Below are 15,731 nucleotides of genomic sequence, written 5' to 3'. Positions count from 1 at the left end.
AGCCTGGCTCCTCCCCCTTCCCCCTCTTGCTTCGACTGCCAACCCTCATTGTTGTTTTTGTTTGTTTTCCGAATCCTATGCACGCCGAGTCGATTTCCCCGTGTATAAAGGAGCCCCGTCGCAGGACTAGTCGCCGCGCGGACTATGCTCCTAGCGCCTGCGCTATTTCTCGTCCTCCCCCCGCCGGCGCAAACCCATTTCCCAGACACAATGGATTGACCGGCCCGGTGGGTGCTTCTGTCAGGGTTTCCAGCCTGCTCCTCTCCCGACCCGACCCTCCCTCGTCTCCGCGAAGCCAGGAGCACCAGATGGCCCAAACAAACCTGATAGAGCGCCCCTCGCCCCTCTTCAGCCCCGAGAGAGAGAGGGAGGGGCATACACAACAACTGCCCAGGCGGATTCCCCGATGCACACCATCGTGCAAGGCATGTCTCCCAAATACGGTCGACGGATGTACGTGCATGTGTACGTAAGTGGTAAGTATCTCGCAGAAAGCCCGCCCGCCCGTCGCAGCGCCACGCCCAACACAAGAAAGAAAGATGGGACGCTAAACGAGCTAGGAACCTGCGCCAACAGTGTATTTTGCAGCCAGCTCCGTATCAGTCTGTTCCTTTCTTTCATCTACGCATCTTCTAGCGCGGCGGCACCCCGTTACTTCGTCGCACCGCGCCGGAACGGCATCAGAATCCTTCTACCACGCCTGGGTCGCACGGCTGCCGTCAGATGTGACGCCTGTCATGCCAACCCAAACCGAATCCAGTCCATCACGAAGGCTTTCTCTTCCTGTGTGTGTGTGTGTGTGTGTGTGTGTGTGTGTGTGAGTGAGTGAGTGTGTGTGTGAGTGAGTGTGAGACTTGTTCACCGGTGCGATCCGTCTACTATGTACAGATCCCGCTGTCCCGCTTTGGAATCTTCCCCTTTACTGCTGAGCCCGGTTCCACGCGACGCACTCCTCGAGCTTCACGCCTTTGCCGCCGAAACAGTCCAGCGCGCTCCCGATCGTCAGGTCCACCTTGCCCTTGCTGAGCTTCTTCACCATGTCCAAGTCCTCCAAGTTCCGGCCGCCGCCCGCATACGTGACCGGCAGGCTGCACCACTCGGCCAGCCTCTCCACGAGCTTCTCGTCGATGCCCTTCTGGAGGCCCTCGTTGTCCGCTGCGTGGATGAGGAACTCTGAGCAATAGGGTTCCAGCAGCTTGATCGACTCTACCCGCGACAAAACAATCAAACTCTCGTCAGCCACCCATTGACATACACTCACTCCCACGCCTCCCTTGAACAACCCCGTGTATCCACGTGGCATCGGTAGAACGAACCTTGATTGACCTCCATGTCCGTGATGGTCTGCCACTTGTTCATGGCCACGAACCACCTGTCGTCCCCGCGCCGTCGGCAGCTGAGGTCGATGACGAGCTTGTTCCGGTCGCCGCCCAGCGCCTGGAGCACCGCGTCCAGCCGCTCCTGGCTGAACCGCCCGTCCGGAAACAGGTACGACGTGATGATGACCTTCTCGGCCCCGGCCTCGATCCACTCCCTCGCGTTCTCGTCGTTGATGCCTCCCCCAACCTGCAGCCCGCCCGGCCACGCCTTGAGCGATTCCCGGGCCGCCTCCGTGTTTCCGGGGCCCAGCATGATGACATGGGCCCCGGCGAGGCCGTTGTCCCTGTAGAGCCGCGCAAAGTGCGCCGGTGGGTGTGTCGAGACAAAGTTGGTCTTGAGCTCCGCCGTCGTGCTGTCGAGCGTGCCGCCGACGATCTGTTTCACCTGCCCGGCGTGCAGGTCTATGCAAGGGCGGAATCGCGTCATATTCGATGTGCGGGTGTGCAGGTCTGTTCCTGTTGGGTGAAGAAGTTCCCTCAAACTGAGATAGATCCAGGTGCGTCACTGCTGATGAACCCCTCCTGTACAATTTTGTGTGGATGGTGGGGTTGCGATTTCGGTACCTGCTTAACTCTGGTGGGCTGTCTCGCCAGCTTGGCGAGCTCCTAATGCGGTTTTTGCAACTCAGTTTCAGTCTTTTTGAACAGGCCAGAAGAGTCTCAAAGTATCTGGCTTCGTATTTGAGTGGTTTGGAGAGCCTGGAACCTCTATGATATGTTTTCTGGTGTGTCTTGGCCGGGCCATATTTGGGGTTGGCGTTAGGTGTTGACTTCGACCAAGCCAAAGCTCACATTGACCCAACCCAACCAAATCCAAGCCCCAAGGAATCATAGCTATTAATCTTCCCAATTGAAATTGACCAATGAGTTTTCAGGAATATGAAGGAGGTGATAGAGTGTTTATTCAGCTGCCGTCGGCTTGTCCGTGTCGTCGACAGCATTTTGATTGCTCTTTTAGACTTCTGTACAGATCTCAGTTGCTCGAACTAGTCCAAACCACAGCTAGTTGTGTGTCATGGAATCTGCAACAACGGTGCGGGGTGTCTGACAGTTCAGATGATGGGGGTACTTGTTATCAGCTATGGGACGATAATGTAACAATCCGGCTGTGTGTTCTAGTGGATTATGATTTCTCGTTCACAAGTATGTGCACTTGATCCCGAGAAGGTCGCAGGTTCGAGCCCTGCCACGGTCATAGCAGTTTCCTTTTTGTCAGTATCGACCATCGATTATTCTTTCAACCACCACACACAAATGCATTTTTTCACTTTTATTCCCTTGAGTAAGTAAGCAAGCTCTTCCTTCACCGTCGATCGAATTGCCAAATGGAAAGTTAGGCAGCAACTGAAAAAGCATCGAAGAGGTAAAGCAGGAAGTAGTACGGGCAGACAGTCAGCAAGCCGGTTGTTTGGTATTGAGCTTGATTGGCGAGTACATCGATCAAGATTTCACTTGCACAACGTGAAAACCCGACATCAGTTTTGTGAGCTGACCGATGAAGTAACTGGGCGGAGACCCAGCGGGTTGAAGCACGAAAGAGAATTCTCGAATGCTCACTATGGAGCCAGTACACAAGTAATTCCGTTGCCAGCAACACCAGCAGTAGCAAACGCTGCACTGAGGCACGATGAAGCTCGTCCGGGGGCACGATATATGCCCAACGGTTTGGTTGATGCAAGTTCCATCTGCAAGAGTAGATCGGGTTGTTCTTGAGATGAGAGGGACCTCAAGAAGGGCTGCATTAAAGGTCCAATGAAGCCAGTCAAGAAAGGCAGAAAGCATATCTGAACCACCAGGTATCAACCAGATCCACCCATCAAACCATGCAGGTTCGACAACCTTATGGGTTTGCTTCGACAATACCCGGACCACGCAATGACACGGGTCAGCTGCCTTGCCGGTTCCCACTTGTGAACCAGTTGCGGCGAAGAGATGGTCAAGGTCTGAGTTGGACATGGACCAAGTGGTTCGCGTACAGAGAGGGTCAACAACGGATCAGCATAACCTTTACGCATCCATTTCTCCAAGTCATCGCGTCTAGGCCGTTCTCGAACACAACCACAATGTTGGTCTAGGAGAGCCTCTCTCCGCGACTACCCGTGAACTGTACCGGGCTGCCGCACATCCATCTGACAGAAACAAAGACAGGGACGCCATGCGAGAAATGTATAAACTTAACGACAGCTACTAACGACGGGAGTGCTTGGGTACTAGGTAAGCCCAAGGATCGCGGGGTTACGCGAGTAACCCTCCTTCCCTGATACCGGGTCCGCAACTTGACTGACACGGTATCACGTACCGAGGAATCCGACGCCCCATGGTGCATGTCGCTTGGTGGAATGAAGCGCTGGGCGACTCGGTACCTGCTCCACCTCGACCGTCCCATTAGTCGTAAGACCTACGGCTCAGTAAACGAGAACAAGGCGCGGCGCTTCGTTCTTGATGTTATTCAAGGCAGTGTAGCAGGAGGCAGTGACGAGAACCTTCCCCGATGTTGCGGGAGCGGACCAGGATGGCATCAGGTTGCTCATCCAGCCTTTCGACACGTGGCATCGTGATGCCCTTGGCGACATCGAATATGAGCGCCAACTGCCGCTGAAATCCACGGCCCCGCGACCTTTAGGCCATCGACGAGTTCCCTTGCAGCACGTCCAGAGGAGACGCTGCATGTGAGAAAGGCGAGCCGTTCCAGATGACGTGTTGATTTCTCTGCTCCCAGGTTTATCTCCGAGACAATCGTACCGGGTCCATCAGATTTGTCAGTTGCCTTGCGAGAGTTCCCCTGTCACAACGCTTCAAGAGTATCGAGGTCCAATGAGCCATGGCGGGCGGGGGAGGCGTGAAGGAGACAGTATCCACGGCGGCTGAGTAGAGAGGTTCGCAGAGCTCAAAGTATGAACTGGATCTACGAAAGTAAATAGATCTTTTTGGGCATGATTTGTATGAACTGCGGTAGCGTTGCGATCATCGTTTCCATAAATCTATGAGCATGTTTCAGTGATATATCTTGTTCAGCATTCTCGACTACGGACCGAGAATAAGGAATAAAGGCCCTACAACGGTCTATATCGAAGCACTGGGGCGAGTTTCCTGGAGGTATTTGTAGACCGCGCGATACTGGACAACAGCAAAGCCCTCCCTAGGCCACGTGGCTGACCGGTGTGAGCAGGTCGACAGTCCTGCGTCGAAGAATATCGATTTATGCGCGATGCTGCAAATCTCCAGTTGACCGACAGCCACTGACGACCCCAACCTCATCTTCGGAACAGGTGGACGAGTGGAGGAACCACGGCGGCCGATGTGTCCCACTTCCGCATCGCCCAAACCAGCGGCGGGACGGCATCTGTTGTGCAGTTACCCAACTCTTGCATACACACAGGCCCGCTCCGATATAGCTCCCGCAGGCGGAGCGATAACAGACCGCTGATCGAGGGTGGATCCCTCTGTTCACCGCGTGTATGGTCCATCGTCCCCCTTCCCCGCCAGAGAAGGGCGATATCCACCTCGCTGACCGGCCTGGGTCCTCTTAGCCCATTCAAGACGACCCGAGTCAAGAAGCCGATGGAAAGCGAAGTGTGGCTCTGAGTTAATTGTTGCTGCTTATTTCTCGACGCCTGGTAGCGAGCGTTAGGAACCCACACCCGCCCCCCTCCCCTCCCCCCGCACCCCTTCCCGGCTCCGGTCCGGTGGCCCGGCGGGTCTACCCAGACAGGGACGGGCCGGTGGTGGACCTTCAAAGATGGTATTGATCAGTGAGGGTTATACGAAGCATGAGTTGATATGCTGACGAAGAATGGCCGGGCTCGAATGTCCGGCCAAAGGCGAGAGAGGGGGACTCAATCGCCGTGAACGGAACGGAAATGTCTTCATTCTTCTTTGATATTTGTAGATCGTCGAGCGACAAGGCAAAAACATCCTCGCCCGCCGCAACCGCCGACGATCAAGCTCCACAGAAGAACACATTATGAGATCTCATCGATCCGGCGCGGGTCAAGGAGCAGAGCCAAACGGCGTCGTCTGTAATCCATTGTCGCCTCTTGGGTTTCTTTTGATCCTTCGATCCAGGGTCTTTCGTCAGCGGGAACCCCCAAGGGTCGTGCCTCAACTGCAAGGAGGGGGGGCACTGTTTCTCTTTGTACCCTTGAGAGTGTCTCAAGCGCCTCATCCGCCAAGGGAGGATTACCAACCTCTTATTTCGTACGGGTGTCTCACAGCCCAACGTAATGTCTCATAGCATCGAGGGTGAGAGGGGGGGGAGAGAGAGAACAGGAAAAAGAAGGGGAAAAAAAGAAAAACAAACACCGGCAATAGAGTGGGAAAGACATGTCTTGTTATCTTGCTTCCATCCCCATCCACACTACCGGTACATGCCTTTTCTTTCACGCCCATCCCGTTGATAGGCGGCCGAGATGCCCCGACAACGCTGCTTCCGGCAGCCAGACGGATGCGGCTCGAGGTTTTCTTTCCCGACCGGGGCGCTAGGGGACGCGGCTATCGCGATCCCGGCCGAGAAGCGCAGTGGGCACAGGGACGTCCCCCTTTGTGGCTACCTTGGCCCTTCTAGCCTAGCAGTCCGTGCCGCCTAGTGCCGCCCTCGCTGGCCCGCCCCCGGGTGCATGGCAGCCCGCTAGCACCCAAGAGGGCCAAGAGACACAGTCCGGCCGTCGCTTGTTTGTGTGAGCCAGAGTCCCAGGGCCGCGGTCGGCCTAGGCCCGGCAGAGGCTGCTGGCGGCCATGGGTGAGCACCGGGTCCCAAAGACCACGTCCGCCAACAGAGCTCGGCGGGATGGGCGAGCCCAGATGCCCATGAGGGCGCTTCCTCTGGGCCAAGACCCTCTATTCGGCGGCGGTCGAGGGAATCTGGTTGGTCCGGTTGAACCTCCGAGAAGCCGTTGGACTCGAGCAAAAGCACCGCCCTACCCACCCATGTTCGTTCTCGGACGTCGAGTCAATAGAGCTAAGGGAAGGAGTGGCTCTGCCATCCGTGTCGTTCCCCGCGCTCCCCCTCATGCAGCCCGCTCGATGGGAAGGCGCACGGAGAAGCGCTGCCTCGATCGTGCCCATGCCTTGCCCCCTTCCGGCGGGTGACGACCTAGAAGTCCGCCCATCAATCACGACGGCGACTGCCACGGGATGCTTGCGGGGATATGGGCGCTACGGAGTGAGCGCGGGAGGCGAGCTTTTGCAAGCCTTTGAAAGACTGCTCGGTAGTTGCAGTCGTCGAGAGCAACCGTGCCGTGCAAGTAGACGCCTGTGGGATGACGTCCGTCACGCGTAGATAGCGGAAACTGTAATGTTGCTATAAGAGAATCAACCACCGGGATTCAAATGAGACATGTTATATATCATCACTTTCACACGTACCGGAATTCCTCAACATCCCCCACCATCCCTTTCCCTTCAAGAAACAAGACCCGGCTGCCACCTCCCATGCCACAAGATCTCACAAGCCCCTCCATTCCTCTCTCCGGTCTCATCTTAAACATGGGCCGTCTCTCGCTCCTCGTCACGGCCTTCCTAGCCGCCTGCGTCTCGGCGAATCCCGCGCGGAAGACGGGCATCGCGGGCGTCTTCAACATCCTCGACGGCGTGACGTTCTCCAACCGACAGACCTGGGACTTCAGCACACTGTCCGATGGCGCCAAGCTCCCCAAGGGCCTGTGGGCGAGCCAGTACCCCATCGGCGACACGCACGAGTACTTGAAGCAAAACGTCTTCATCCAGGGAGGCTACCTCAACCTCCGTGTCGATGGCGGCCAGACGGCCATGCCATACAGGTCCGGCGAGGTCACCACCAAGTTTTCGAACATCAAGTACGCCTCCGTCCGGACCGTCGCCATCTTCTCCGAGACCCCCGGCGTCTGCAATGGTAGGGAGACCCTCTTGCCCTCTTGGACCTTGTCTCGAGACTCATGACTAACATACGCCCCGAACAGGCATGTTCTTCTATGCGAACAATAACCAGGAGACGGACATTGAGTGGCTGTCTGACCCGCATTCCCTAAGCAATAACGGCGAACGCAGGCTCTGGTTCGAGAACCAAGCTACGGACAGCAGCACTGACAAAACCATCATCGACGTGACCCCGCCCGCAGACCCGACCACCACCGAGCACGAGTACCGCCTCGACTGGCTGAGGGACCGCGTCCGCTTCTACGTCGATGGCAACCTCAGCTGGGAGACGGATCAGAACGTGCCCAGCGCCCCCGGTTCTTGGGTCTTCAACAACTGGGCCAACGGGGACCCGGGCTGGACCGCCGGACCCCCGGCCCAGGATGCCTTGTTCAAAATCAAGAAGATTGACATGTACTACAACACCGCGTAGAGCGGAGGGTGTGGAAGTCTGTAGTGTAGTTTTTTTTTTTTTTTTTTTTTTTTGTATTTCTGGGCCATGGCCCTTATCACGTCTGGCGCGGCCCGAAACTTGTGGAGGTGACTGATACAACAGAACGGGAAAGGCACAAAAAGTAATACATCGGGTGTATTAGTAATGGGTTGGGATGACAACATTATGATAGCGACACTTCAATGAACAAATTCAATTAATAAGCTGGATAATAATGGCATAGCGGGAATTCATTCACAAACGGTATCTCGACTGCCTGTGCTAAGCGGACACACAAATCCGTAAGATGGCAAAAAGGTGCCACCGGGAATCAGATAGTCGTGTGTATTACGGCATTGGCGTCTGTCATCACCAACCATGGCCGGTGTGCCGTTATAACTAGCATTCGACAACATAAGCGTCCCTTTCGGAGCACGGAAATAGAGCCGGTACGCTTGCCGTGGCCGCTCCTAAGATGGGGGAGAAAAAAAAATCTTTTTTTTCTCGAAGCATTCAGGGTCCCCCAATTCCACGGTACGGATGGGCCCCGGATGCTTGGCAAAGGCCAGCGGGTTGAGGGCCACCCCACGCGATGACAGGGTAGTGTGAACCAGCTCCTTCTGGTTGGGTTCGTCCGCTCCGCAAAGCCTCCGCTCCCGCGCAACCGCGCGCTCCATAGATAAGCAGAAAGCCATCTTTTCCTGCGAACCAGACATCGTCTTCGCTCACGTTCACCCCAAGGAGGCTGCGGTCGTTGCCCGAATAGCCCTTCCCGGGGCGCCTCGTGGGTTCCCAGTGTCTGTGGATCGGATCAGGCTGTCGAGCCTCGTGGGGGAAAGGTTTGGGGCGGGACAGGGCAATCCACAATAGCTCCGAGTCTGGACTTCTGACACTTCGAGCGTTGGGTGGGCGTGATGTCGGACGACCGTTAATCGTGCGTGTGGCGGCTACTGCCTGCATTTTCGTTGGTCTCGCATATCCAACATCACCCCTCTCCGCCAATGTTTAATTAGACGAAACCATTCATCCAACCCGGGGGGTTCGGCGAGCGGACCAACTGGTGGGCAGGCAGACATTTGCGGCGGCTCACGAAGCGGCGAGAAGTTCATGTGTCGTTATCTCGCATAAGCCCCCCCTGGTCTTGTCTGGTCTGGATGGCGCCCGAAGGGTCTGGGTGCCTGCCGAGGAGGGGTGAACCCCACTTGATACGTGGGTAAGCAATCCCGATAGTATCCGACTCTCGATGTTCGGTTCGTGAGTGTGATGCGACATACGACGTGCGTGTTATGGGAAGTCCAAGCGATTGGGTCTGGCCGAGAGGTTGCTGGTTTTTCGATGCAGAGTCTTCCATCGACATTTGCTTCAGCTTCGGGTTACAAGCGAGCAGGCAAGCCCGTCGGCCACCTCCCCCTCTCCTACCCCGGTCAATGGGGAGCTCCCATCCAGCTGCATTCGAACCAGGGCGTGGCTTGGAACGGGCTGACCTTTCATCCCAGCATCTAGGCGTCGAGGTAAGCTGCCGAGGCGAAGGATGCCTAGGCCAGGCTGGCCCTCGCTCACCTTGATGGTGTGCTTGTGACCCAAAGTGGCATACGCTGATGCGTGGGTATTCGTGCCGGGATTGTTCCGAGTATGAATTGGAATCGAGCGTCGTTTGTGACGGCGCAAGAGAGGGGCGTGGTCGCGAGCATGGGGTGAAAGCGTATGCCATGCATGTTCTAGCCGTGCCGTCGTTGGACAGAACAGGCATACCAGACGGGTATGTCTCTCTGGCCGTGCTACTGAGCCGTTATCAATCTCGTTCTCCCGGCCGGCACCCAATTTCTGCGACCCTGGCATGCTCGTTTCGGGAGCGTGGAAGCCTGGGTGCATGGACGTAACCCTCCCATGCCAGGCGAGTGGGAAAAGAGAGGTCGAAGTCGCCAAGCCTATCATACGAGACCCCCCACGCATGGCAAAGGCTGGCTGAGGGAGTGCATCTCGGCTAGAACTAGGAAGCGTGATTCGGGAGTTGCTCATATCATGCCCTTTTAACTGTGTCAATCACGGGTCGACACGCAGTAGGTAGGGCCCTCGACCGTGTTGGCTGGCACGTCTGGAGTACGACGAAAGAGGGCCAATGGCGGGGATGTGGCAGTCTCGATGGACAGGAAAGTCGATGGTTCGACGCAGCTACTCTGGTAAAATGCCACGGCAATATGCGTCAACTCCCCAGAGCGGCAAGTGGCTGCGAGGTCTTGATTGCACCGGCAGCATTGTGTATGCGAGTTGAGTTGTAGGCGATTCGAAGGCGTTTTGTGTTTGACGCAGCTGCGGGTTGGTGGCTCAAGTATGTGCTCCATGGCTCTCTCTGCTCTAGTTGCGGTCGACGAGGAATCACACAACAGCTGCCGGCCACGCCAGTCGAGCCATCGCGACGGACGAGGGGTCGTCCGCAAGGGGTCGTATATTTCGTCTGGTTCAATGCCCCCGATGGTCAACGAGGGACGAAGGGGTGCACGTTGTAGTCAACGACTTTGCATTGCCCATACCCCGCATTCTACGGGTACCCGATGTGATTGTAACCTAAGACAGGTAGCGACCATAGGATGATAGGTAGAGTAGTGTTGATCAACACTGAGGGCCGTCCGTGTCGCAACCCGACTCGACGACCATTCATTGATGGCCGTTTGGCGTGACACAGAACCGTCGGTCCCCATCCATCGAGCCTAGCACCAGACGGGGGTCGCCGTGTCTATGGAGACGGAGGTAGCGTGCATGGAGCATGATGATGTTTTATTTGCGTCAACAGAGTGGGCGTACGGATCGCGACTGCTTGGACTGCAATGTCCAGCTGCTTGTATCAATGCAGAAGGGGACGGCTTTGACGGCTGTTGTTTCTGGCGGCTGGACGTGGGCTTTCGTGGGGACCGTCCATGTTGTTTGTAGAGGGATGGGCTGGAAAGGGCGAGGCAGACTTGCGCGGTGGAGTCCGTGTCAGGATACTACGCTCCGTCGTAAGGTATGTACGGTACGTACGCGTATGTGTATCCGTACCAGCAGTTTATGATGTGGTATCTGGTTAGGACCAGGTATCCGTACATACATGGCATACCTAGCTAGGTACTGCCTTAGGTAAACAAGGCGCATAGTCAACTACACCCAGTACGTACCGTATCTGGGAACAATGCAGAGAGGTACCTAAGGTACCTAAGTACACTGAGGTGCAGTGCACTGGAGAGCTCCCACCCAGCATATCCAGCTACACCGCAGTAGTGTAGGTACCTGGCGGTAAGTTGCAAGCCTGTAACAAGCGCTAGCTACACTATTTCATGCCCTCTTACCCCACGTGCCTCCCACATAACCTTACCAGGGAGTGAGAGAGGGAGAGACGGAGTGAGCTGACTTGGCATCAACTCCTGTCAACCAGCGACTTGGCACTTGGGTAAGGGGGTGAAGATAGGTCCCTGGCAGAGACAGAGACGGAGACGGAGAGCGACACATACACACACACATACATAGAGAGAGGGAGAAAGAGAGAGAATTTCCCGCCGGCTGCCTCTCTCCATGGTCGGATCGCCCCCGCTCGCCAGGGCGAGGGGAAAACAGCGGAATGCGTCTGTGGTGTTTGGCTTGAATAATGGAAATGGAACCGAACGTCGTCTCGCCAAACCTGATGGAAACACGTGCTCTGCGATGGGTGGTGTCGACTCACGTTGTTCCGTCTCAACGTGGGATGAAGCAACAGCTTTGGTAGGTGATGCACGCATGCCCCGCCCAAACACCGACTGAATCGACTGATGGGGGGGGGGGGGGGGGGGGCACCGGGAGAACCCTTCCCCTTGCAGAAACGGAACCGGGAGAGATGAAAACAAGCGGATGCCGTTTCTTCCATGGGGCTCCGCGGGGCTATGCCCATTCTTGACATCGTGAGAGATGCGAGGATTACCTAGGGTTTCCTTCGTTCGGTTCCATGGACGGTGATGTGTGTCTTTTTCATGGGGGTTGAGAGCTTTGGAATCTTGGAAATTCCGCCCTTTTCTACAAAACTGTCCAGTTTTATTTTATTTTATTCTTACTTTATCTTCTTCCCTTTCACTTTTGGCTCTTCCGTTCGCTTATCCCTTCGCTCTCCTTATCTACACTGTGTACCTTTTGTTACATTTTTTATTTCATTTCATTCTCATAGCATGGGGGCTGCGTTGTTTGTGGCTGTGTGCGTGTGTTGTTCCTAGGGAAAATGGCGCTGCACTGTTTTTCTCCTTCTCCTTTTTTTTTTTTTTTTTTACGGGTCGGCGTGTGGCTTACGGGCCGGTGCGGCTGGGCCGGAGAGGTCCACGGATCCACGGCCTTCCCCCTAGTAGCAGACCGTCCAAGGGAGAGGGAGAGGGTTGGAGACCAAAGACTAATTAGATTACAACAACCTACCTGAATTACCACCTAACTAACCCAGGAGCTGCGGGACCTCGGAACCTAGTTTAAAAATATAGCAAATGGCGTGGCACGACAACTCCATGGGAACAAGGCTTCGGACCGGCTAAGCTCGCGACGCCCGTTCGGGAGCATGACGCCCCACACGGGGGCTCGGGGCGCCTCTTGCCTTCTCAGCTTTCACTCCCTTTTTTGACCTTTAGGCGTGCTTTGGGTTTTCTTCCTCTCTCTTCCTCCCTCCCTCTCCCTCTGTGCGTGTGTATCTGTCTCTCTCCCCGTCTCGAGAGTGGCCCCGAGCCTTCCCTCCCTCCCATTCCATCGCTCGCTGGGACGCGGGACGTGGGCCTCCCGAGTGGAGGGCCGCGAGGTGGAGGTGAGGTCTAACCACTACCAACCTAGGTAGGTTAGGCAATTCGGGTGTATACGGTCTACTTTAGTCTTTAGTTGTCTTCCAAGTCCCCGGGTGGAGTTTGTTTCGAACTGCCTGCCCTGTCCTCTGGGATGGATGCAGAATAGTGTACCGTACTCTGCATACGGAGTATGGGGTTCCCCCCCGTTCGTGAGCAAACGTGCTCAGGGCAGTGGATGAGGTGATGTCTGAGTAAATTACCAAGCAGTTAGACTCTTTTGCTCCGTTGCGCACGCTGCACATATCGGCACTGCCAGGCATCGAGTGCGCGTCTTTCGCACATGTCCCGCCTATGACAGGCTATGTAGGTAGTTTGTTGTGCGGTCCTGGGGTTACCGCTGTAGTGGACGGCGGCCCTCGTGCGCGCGCCACCAGACCCGACTCGCCGACGAGACGGTTGAGACAGGGGAAGGTGGACGGACGGGAATTGTAACAAGTCAAGTCGAGCCGCGGTGGGGTTTCGCTGACACGCGGCTTGAGGAAGTGTTTGGCGACCGTCCAGTTTGCTCCCAGATTGTCGAGCCGGTTAAGCACCGAGGCAACATCTGGTGATCCCAGGAATGCGCCGAAAGTATAATATTGTTTTTTGAAAAAAAGAGGAAGAAAGAAGAAGAAAAATAGGACCGGGAAATACGTCACCAGCCGAAAAAAGAAAACAAACACTCGCCCAAGCCGTAATGCATTACGGCCGTCGTTCTGAACTCAACCGAGCGGTTATAAGAATAACATATAGAATAAAGTCGGACGACAAAAGGTTTGACGTGACATGTGGAACCAATCACCCCTCCAATCTATGTACTGTAGAGTCTCAGCCTGGGGGAAATAGAGGTTCAATCAAGGAAACGGGAGAAACATCAGCGTTGTGCGGTTGCGAACATGCACTCCATAGTGTACATACTAGACGAAAGGCGAGAGACGGGATTGGCTCAGTGGCCAGTCCCGTTCTAGCAGCTGATGAGAGAGAGGGAAACCCGTACGTAAAACACCCATCCGTAGTGCACATGGTATCAGAGACTGCCTTGGCCAAGCCCCTGCGAGTGGAATACATAACACATACAGTACACGGCGTGCACACTAACATGACGGTCTAATCAGACGTCGAGGTTGCTGAAAGTTGCAGCAGCTGTAAGTTTCACGATGATGCAAGGTCCCTAGAAACCTATCCCATACCTATGCCCGTGGGCAGTTTTCTTTGCTGGTCATGCAGGCGGCTGACCCTTTCTCCGTAAAACGGCATATAATGTACCTATGCAGCCAGGCACATGGCGTTGCAGCGCCGCGAGCCGGCAGGGCAGGCGCGTCCCAGAGGCTCCGGAGGGGGAATTGTCATGTTGCAGTGTTCATGCGGATGGAGCAGGCAGGTCAGATACCTACCTAGGTATGTACCTTAGCCTTAGCAGCACCTTCCTGTTCAAGTATCCGTACGATGTACTTTGTACCTACCTAGGTCGTCATGGCCATAAAAAAAAATCCCGGCCACGTCGTCGTCCTGCTTCGCTGCATCCTTCTCCCGCCCCACCGCATTTCGAGTGCTTGTTTCTTCGTCCAAGTACCTAATTTGGACGGTCCGGCGTGTGATATACCTCTTGGCCCCGTTGTGTGTGGATCGATACATTTGCACGTTCTGAGGGAGCCGGCGTTGAGGCCGTAGAGGTTTCGAGCACATGGAGACGAGGCACGCCCTCGATTGCCTTTTGTGCGTTCCCTGCTGTCTTACATAAGTTGGTCCGGGGGAGGGTATATGATTGGCTCGGAGTTAATGCCGGGTCCTGCGCGGCTGTTAGCTAATGGGATACCCTGATGGCGTGCAAACTTGCTGGGCACAGCTCCAGGTGCCGCCGCCCCGATGGACTGAGCTGACGCCAGAATTGCAAAAATGATGCATCGCAAGACCGGTCACCTGGTCGCACTCGTTACCTCATCTACACCAACAGGTACAGTTCCCAAGTGCGGTACGGTATGGCGCAACACCGCAACGCATCGCACCCCGCTGCACCTCCGTGCCTGGCATTCGAGTTTCGATCGTGTAATGGTGGGGGGGTGGCTGGCGACTAGCATTCGTGATCGCAGCCACGGAATCACTATTCCACTACCGTTGACCGCTACTGAGGAGCTGCTGCTATATCGTGGTTCTAGTTTTTCGCTGGATCCCCGAAGTAGGTAGGCAGGTATGTTAGGCAATGTATCCAGTGCTAAGGTAGGTACCTGCACACAGGTGGGCAGGTAGGCGGAGCGATGAGGTATCTGTACGTACTGCGGCTTGAGTAGTGTACACGCTATGCGTACACTCGGAAAGCTCAGTAGCGGGAAGGGGTACAATCTCGGACGAGGTGCCCACTACGTGACACTACACACGACCGCCGCACCAACTAAGGTACCGAAAGCATGCATTTCCATTACTTCACAGCTTCCTCCCCAGACTGGCTCCCAGACCTGCGGCAAGCATCCATCGTGCATCGCATCATCATCTGGTTTCCCTTCTGGACCATCCCCATATTTTACACCACCAGAAGCCCTGCTTGGCATTTGCCCTGGTCGGCACATCCCCCTCGTCTCGCTAACCGCTAGTGCACTAGCCTCGACCGTATCCACCAGCACGACATCCCCACAGAAGGGAAGGGGGAAGGGGAAGGCCCGCCTGTCTTGTCTTGCACATAAGTACGGAGTACCTACCTACGTACGGAGTATACTGAGGAGATGGGTACACACACACACACGCAACGAGCAGCTAAAAGATACCTTTGCCCCAGGCACACAGCTCCATCGACCCACCTGCCGAGTCACAGACAAGGGTCACGGGTTGCCCAATACAGCAGCCATCTGGAAAAAACGAGAGGAAAAAAAAAAAGAAAGAAAAAAGAGGATAGAAGGGACAACAAGATTGGCAGGCCTTCCCTGTCCAGTGCGAGCTCACCATTCACTACAACCAATCATGTAGTATGAAGGTAGGCACGGATACCCTGGGGGGCCAGTCACGATATAAACCTCAGTCACGATCTTGAATCTCGATCTGACTATCCGTACTACGAGGTTCATTTCGATGGCCGCCGCGTTCCTCAAGTGCGTCAATAAGTCGGTGTGGAGAGAGAGTGAGAGAGAGAGACAACAAGAGCAAGCATTCGAGCAAGAAAAGGGGGGGATTTGGAGCGAGAGAGAAATTTTCACACAGAAGCTGCATTGTTCCAGAAATTCATTCCTAGCCAAATTA

General features: G+C 55.4%; 3 protein-coding genes and 1 non-coding gene across 4 annotated transcripts; 2 read left to right on the top strand and 2 right to left on the bottom strand.

Annotated features, from left to right (window-relative positions):
* Positions 1–919: 919 nt before the first annotated feature.
* Positions 920–1,806, bottom strand: GLRG_02324 (phosphoribosylformimino-5-aminoimidazole carboxamide ribotide isomerase; the record flags this gene model as incomplete). Its single annotated transcript, XM_008092982.1, has 2 exons — positions 920–1,206; positions 1,317–1,806. 2 exons carry the CDS (start codon positions 1,804–1,806, stop codon positions 920–922), a joined length of 777 nt encoding a protein of 258 aa, XP_008091173.1.
* A 677-nt stretch (positions 1,807–2,483) lies between these two features.
* GLRG_13072 lies at positions 2,484–2,574 on the top strand. The gene has a single exon. It is a non-coding gene; the product is annotated as a tRNA-Val (tRNA).
* A 4,289-nt stretch (positions 2,575–6,863) lies between these two features.
* On the top strand, positions 6,864–7,704 carry GLRG_02323 (uncharacterized protein; the record flags this gene model as incomplete). Its single annotated transcript, XM_008092981.1, has 2 exons — positions 6,864–7,248; positions 7,316–7,704. The coding sequence occupies 2 exons, from the start codon at positions 6,864–6,866 to the stop codon at positions 7,702–7,704; spliced, it is 774 nt and encodes a 257-aa protein (XP_008091172.1).
* Positions 7,705–7,958: 254 nt separating this feature from the next.
* GLRG_02322 (uncharacterized protein) lies at positions 7,959–8,840 on the bottom strand. Its single transcript, XM_008092980.1, has one exon. The coding sequence runs from the start codon at positions 8,662–8,664 to the stop codon at positions 8,218–8,220; it is 447 nt and encodes a 148-aa protein (XP_008091171.1). The 5' UTR covers positions 8,665–8,840; the 3' UTR covers positions 7,959–8,217.
* Positions 8,841–15,731: the final 6,891 nt, after the last annotated feature.

This window comes from Colletotrichum graminicola (genome assembly GCF_000149035.1).
Source record: "Colletotrichum graminicola M1.001 genomic scaffold supercont1.6, whole genome shotgun sequence".
NCBI lineage: Eukaryota > Fungi > Ascomycota > Sordariomycetes > Glomerellales > Glomerellaceae > Colletotrichum > Colletotrichum graminicola.
This window is presented reverse-complemented; position numbering and strand designations above follow the sequence as displayed.

Coding starts and splice junctions, on each gene's coding strand:
- GLRG_02322 (XM_008092980.1), bottom strand. CDS start 8,664: ATGCAGGCAGTAGCCGCCACACGCACGATTAACGGTCGTCCGACATCA.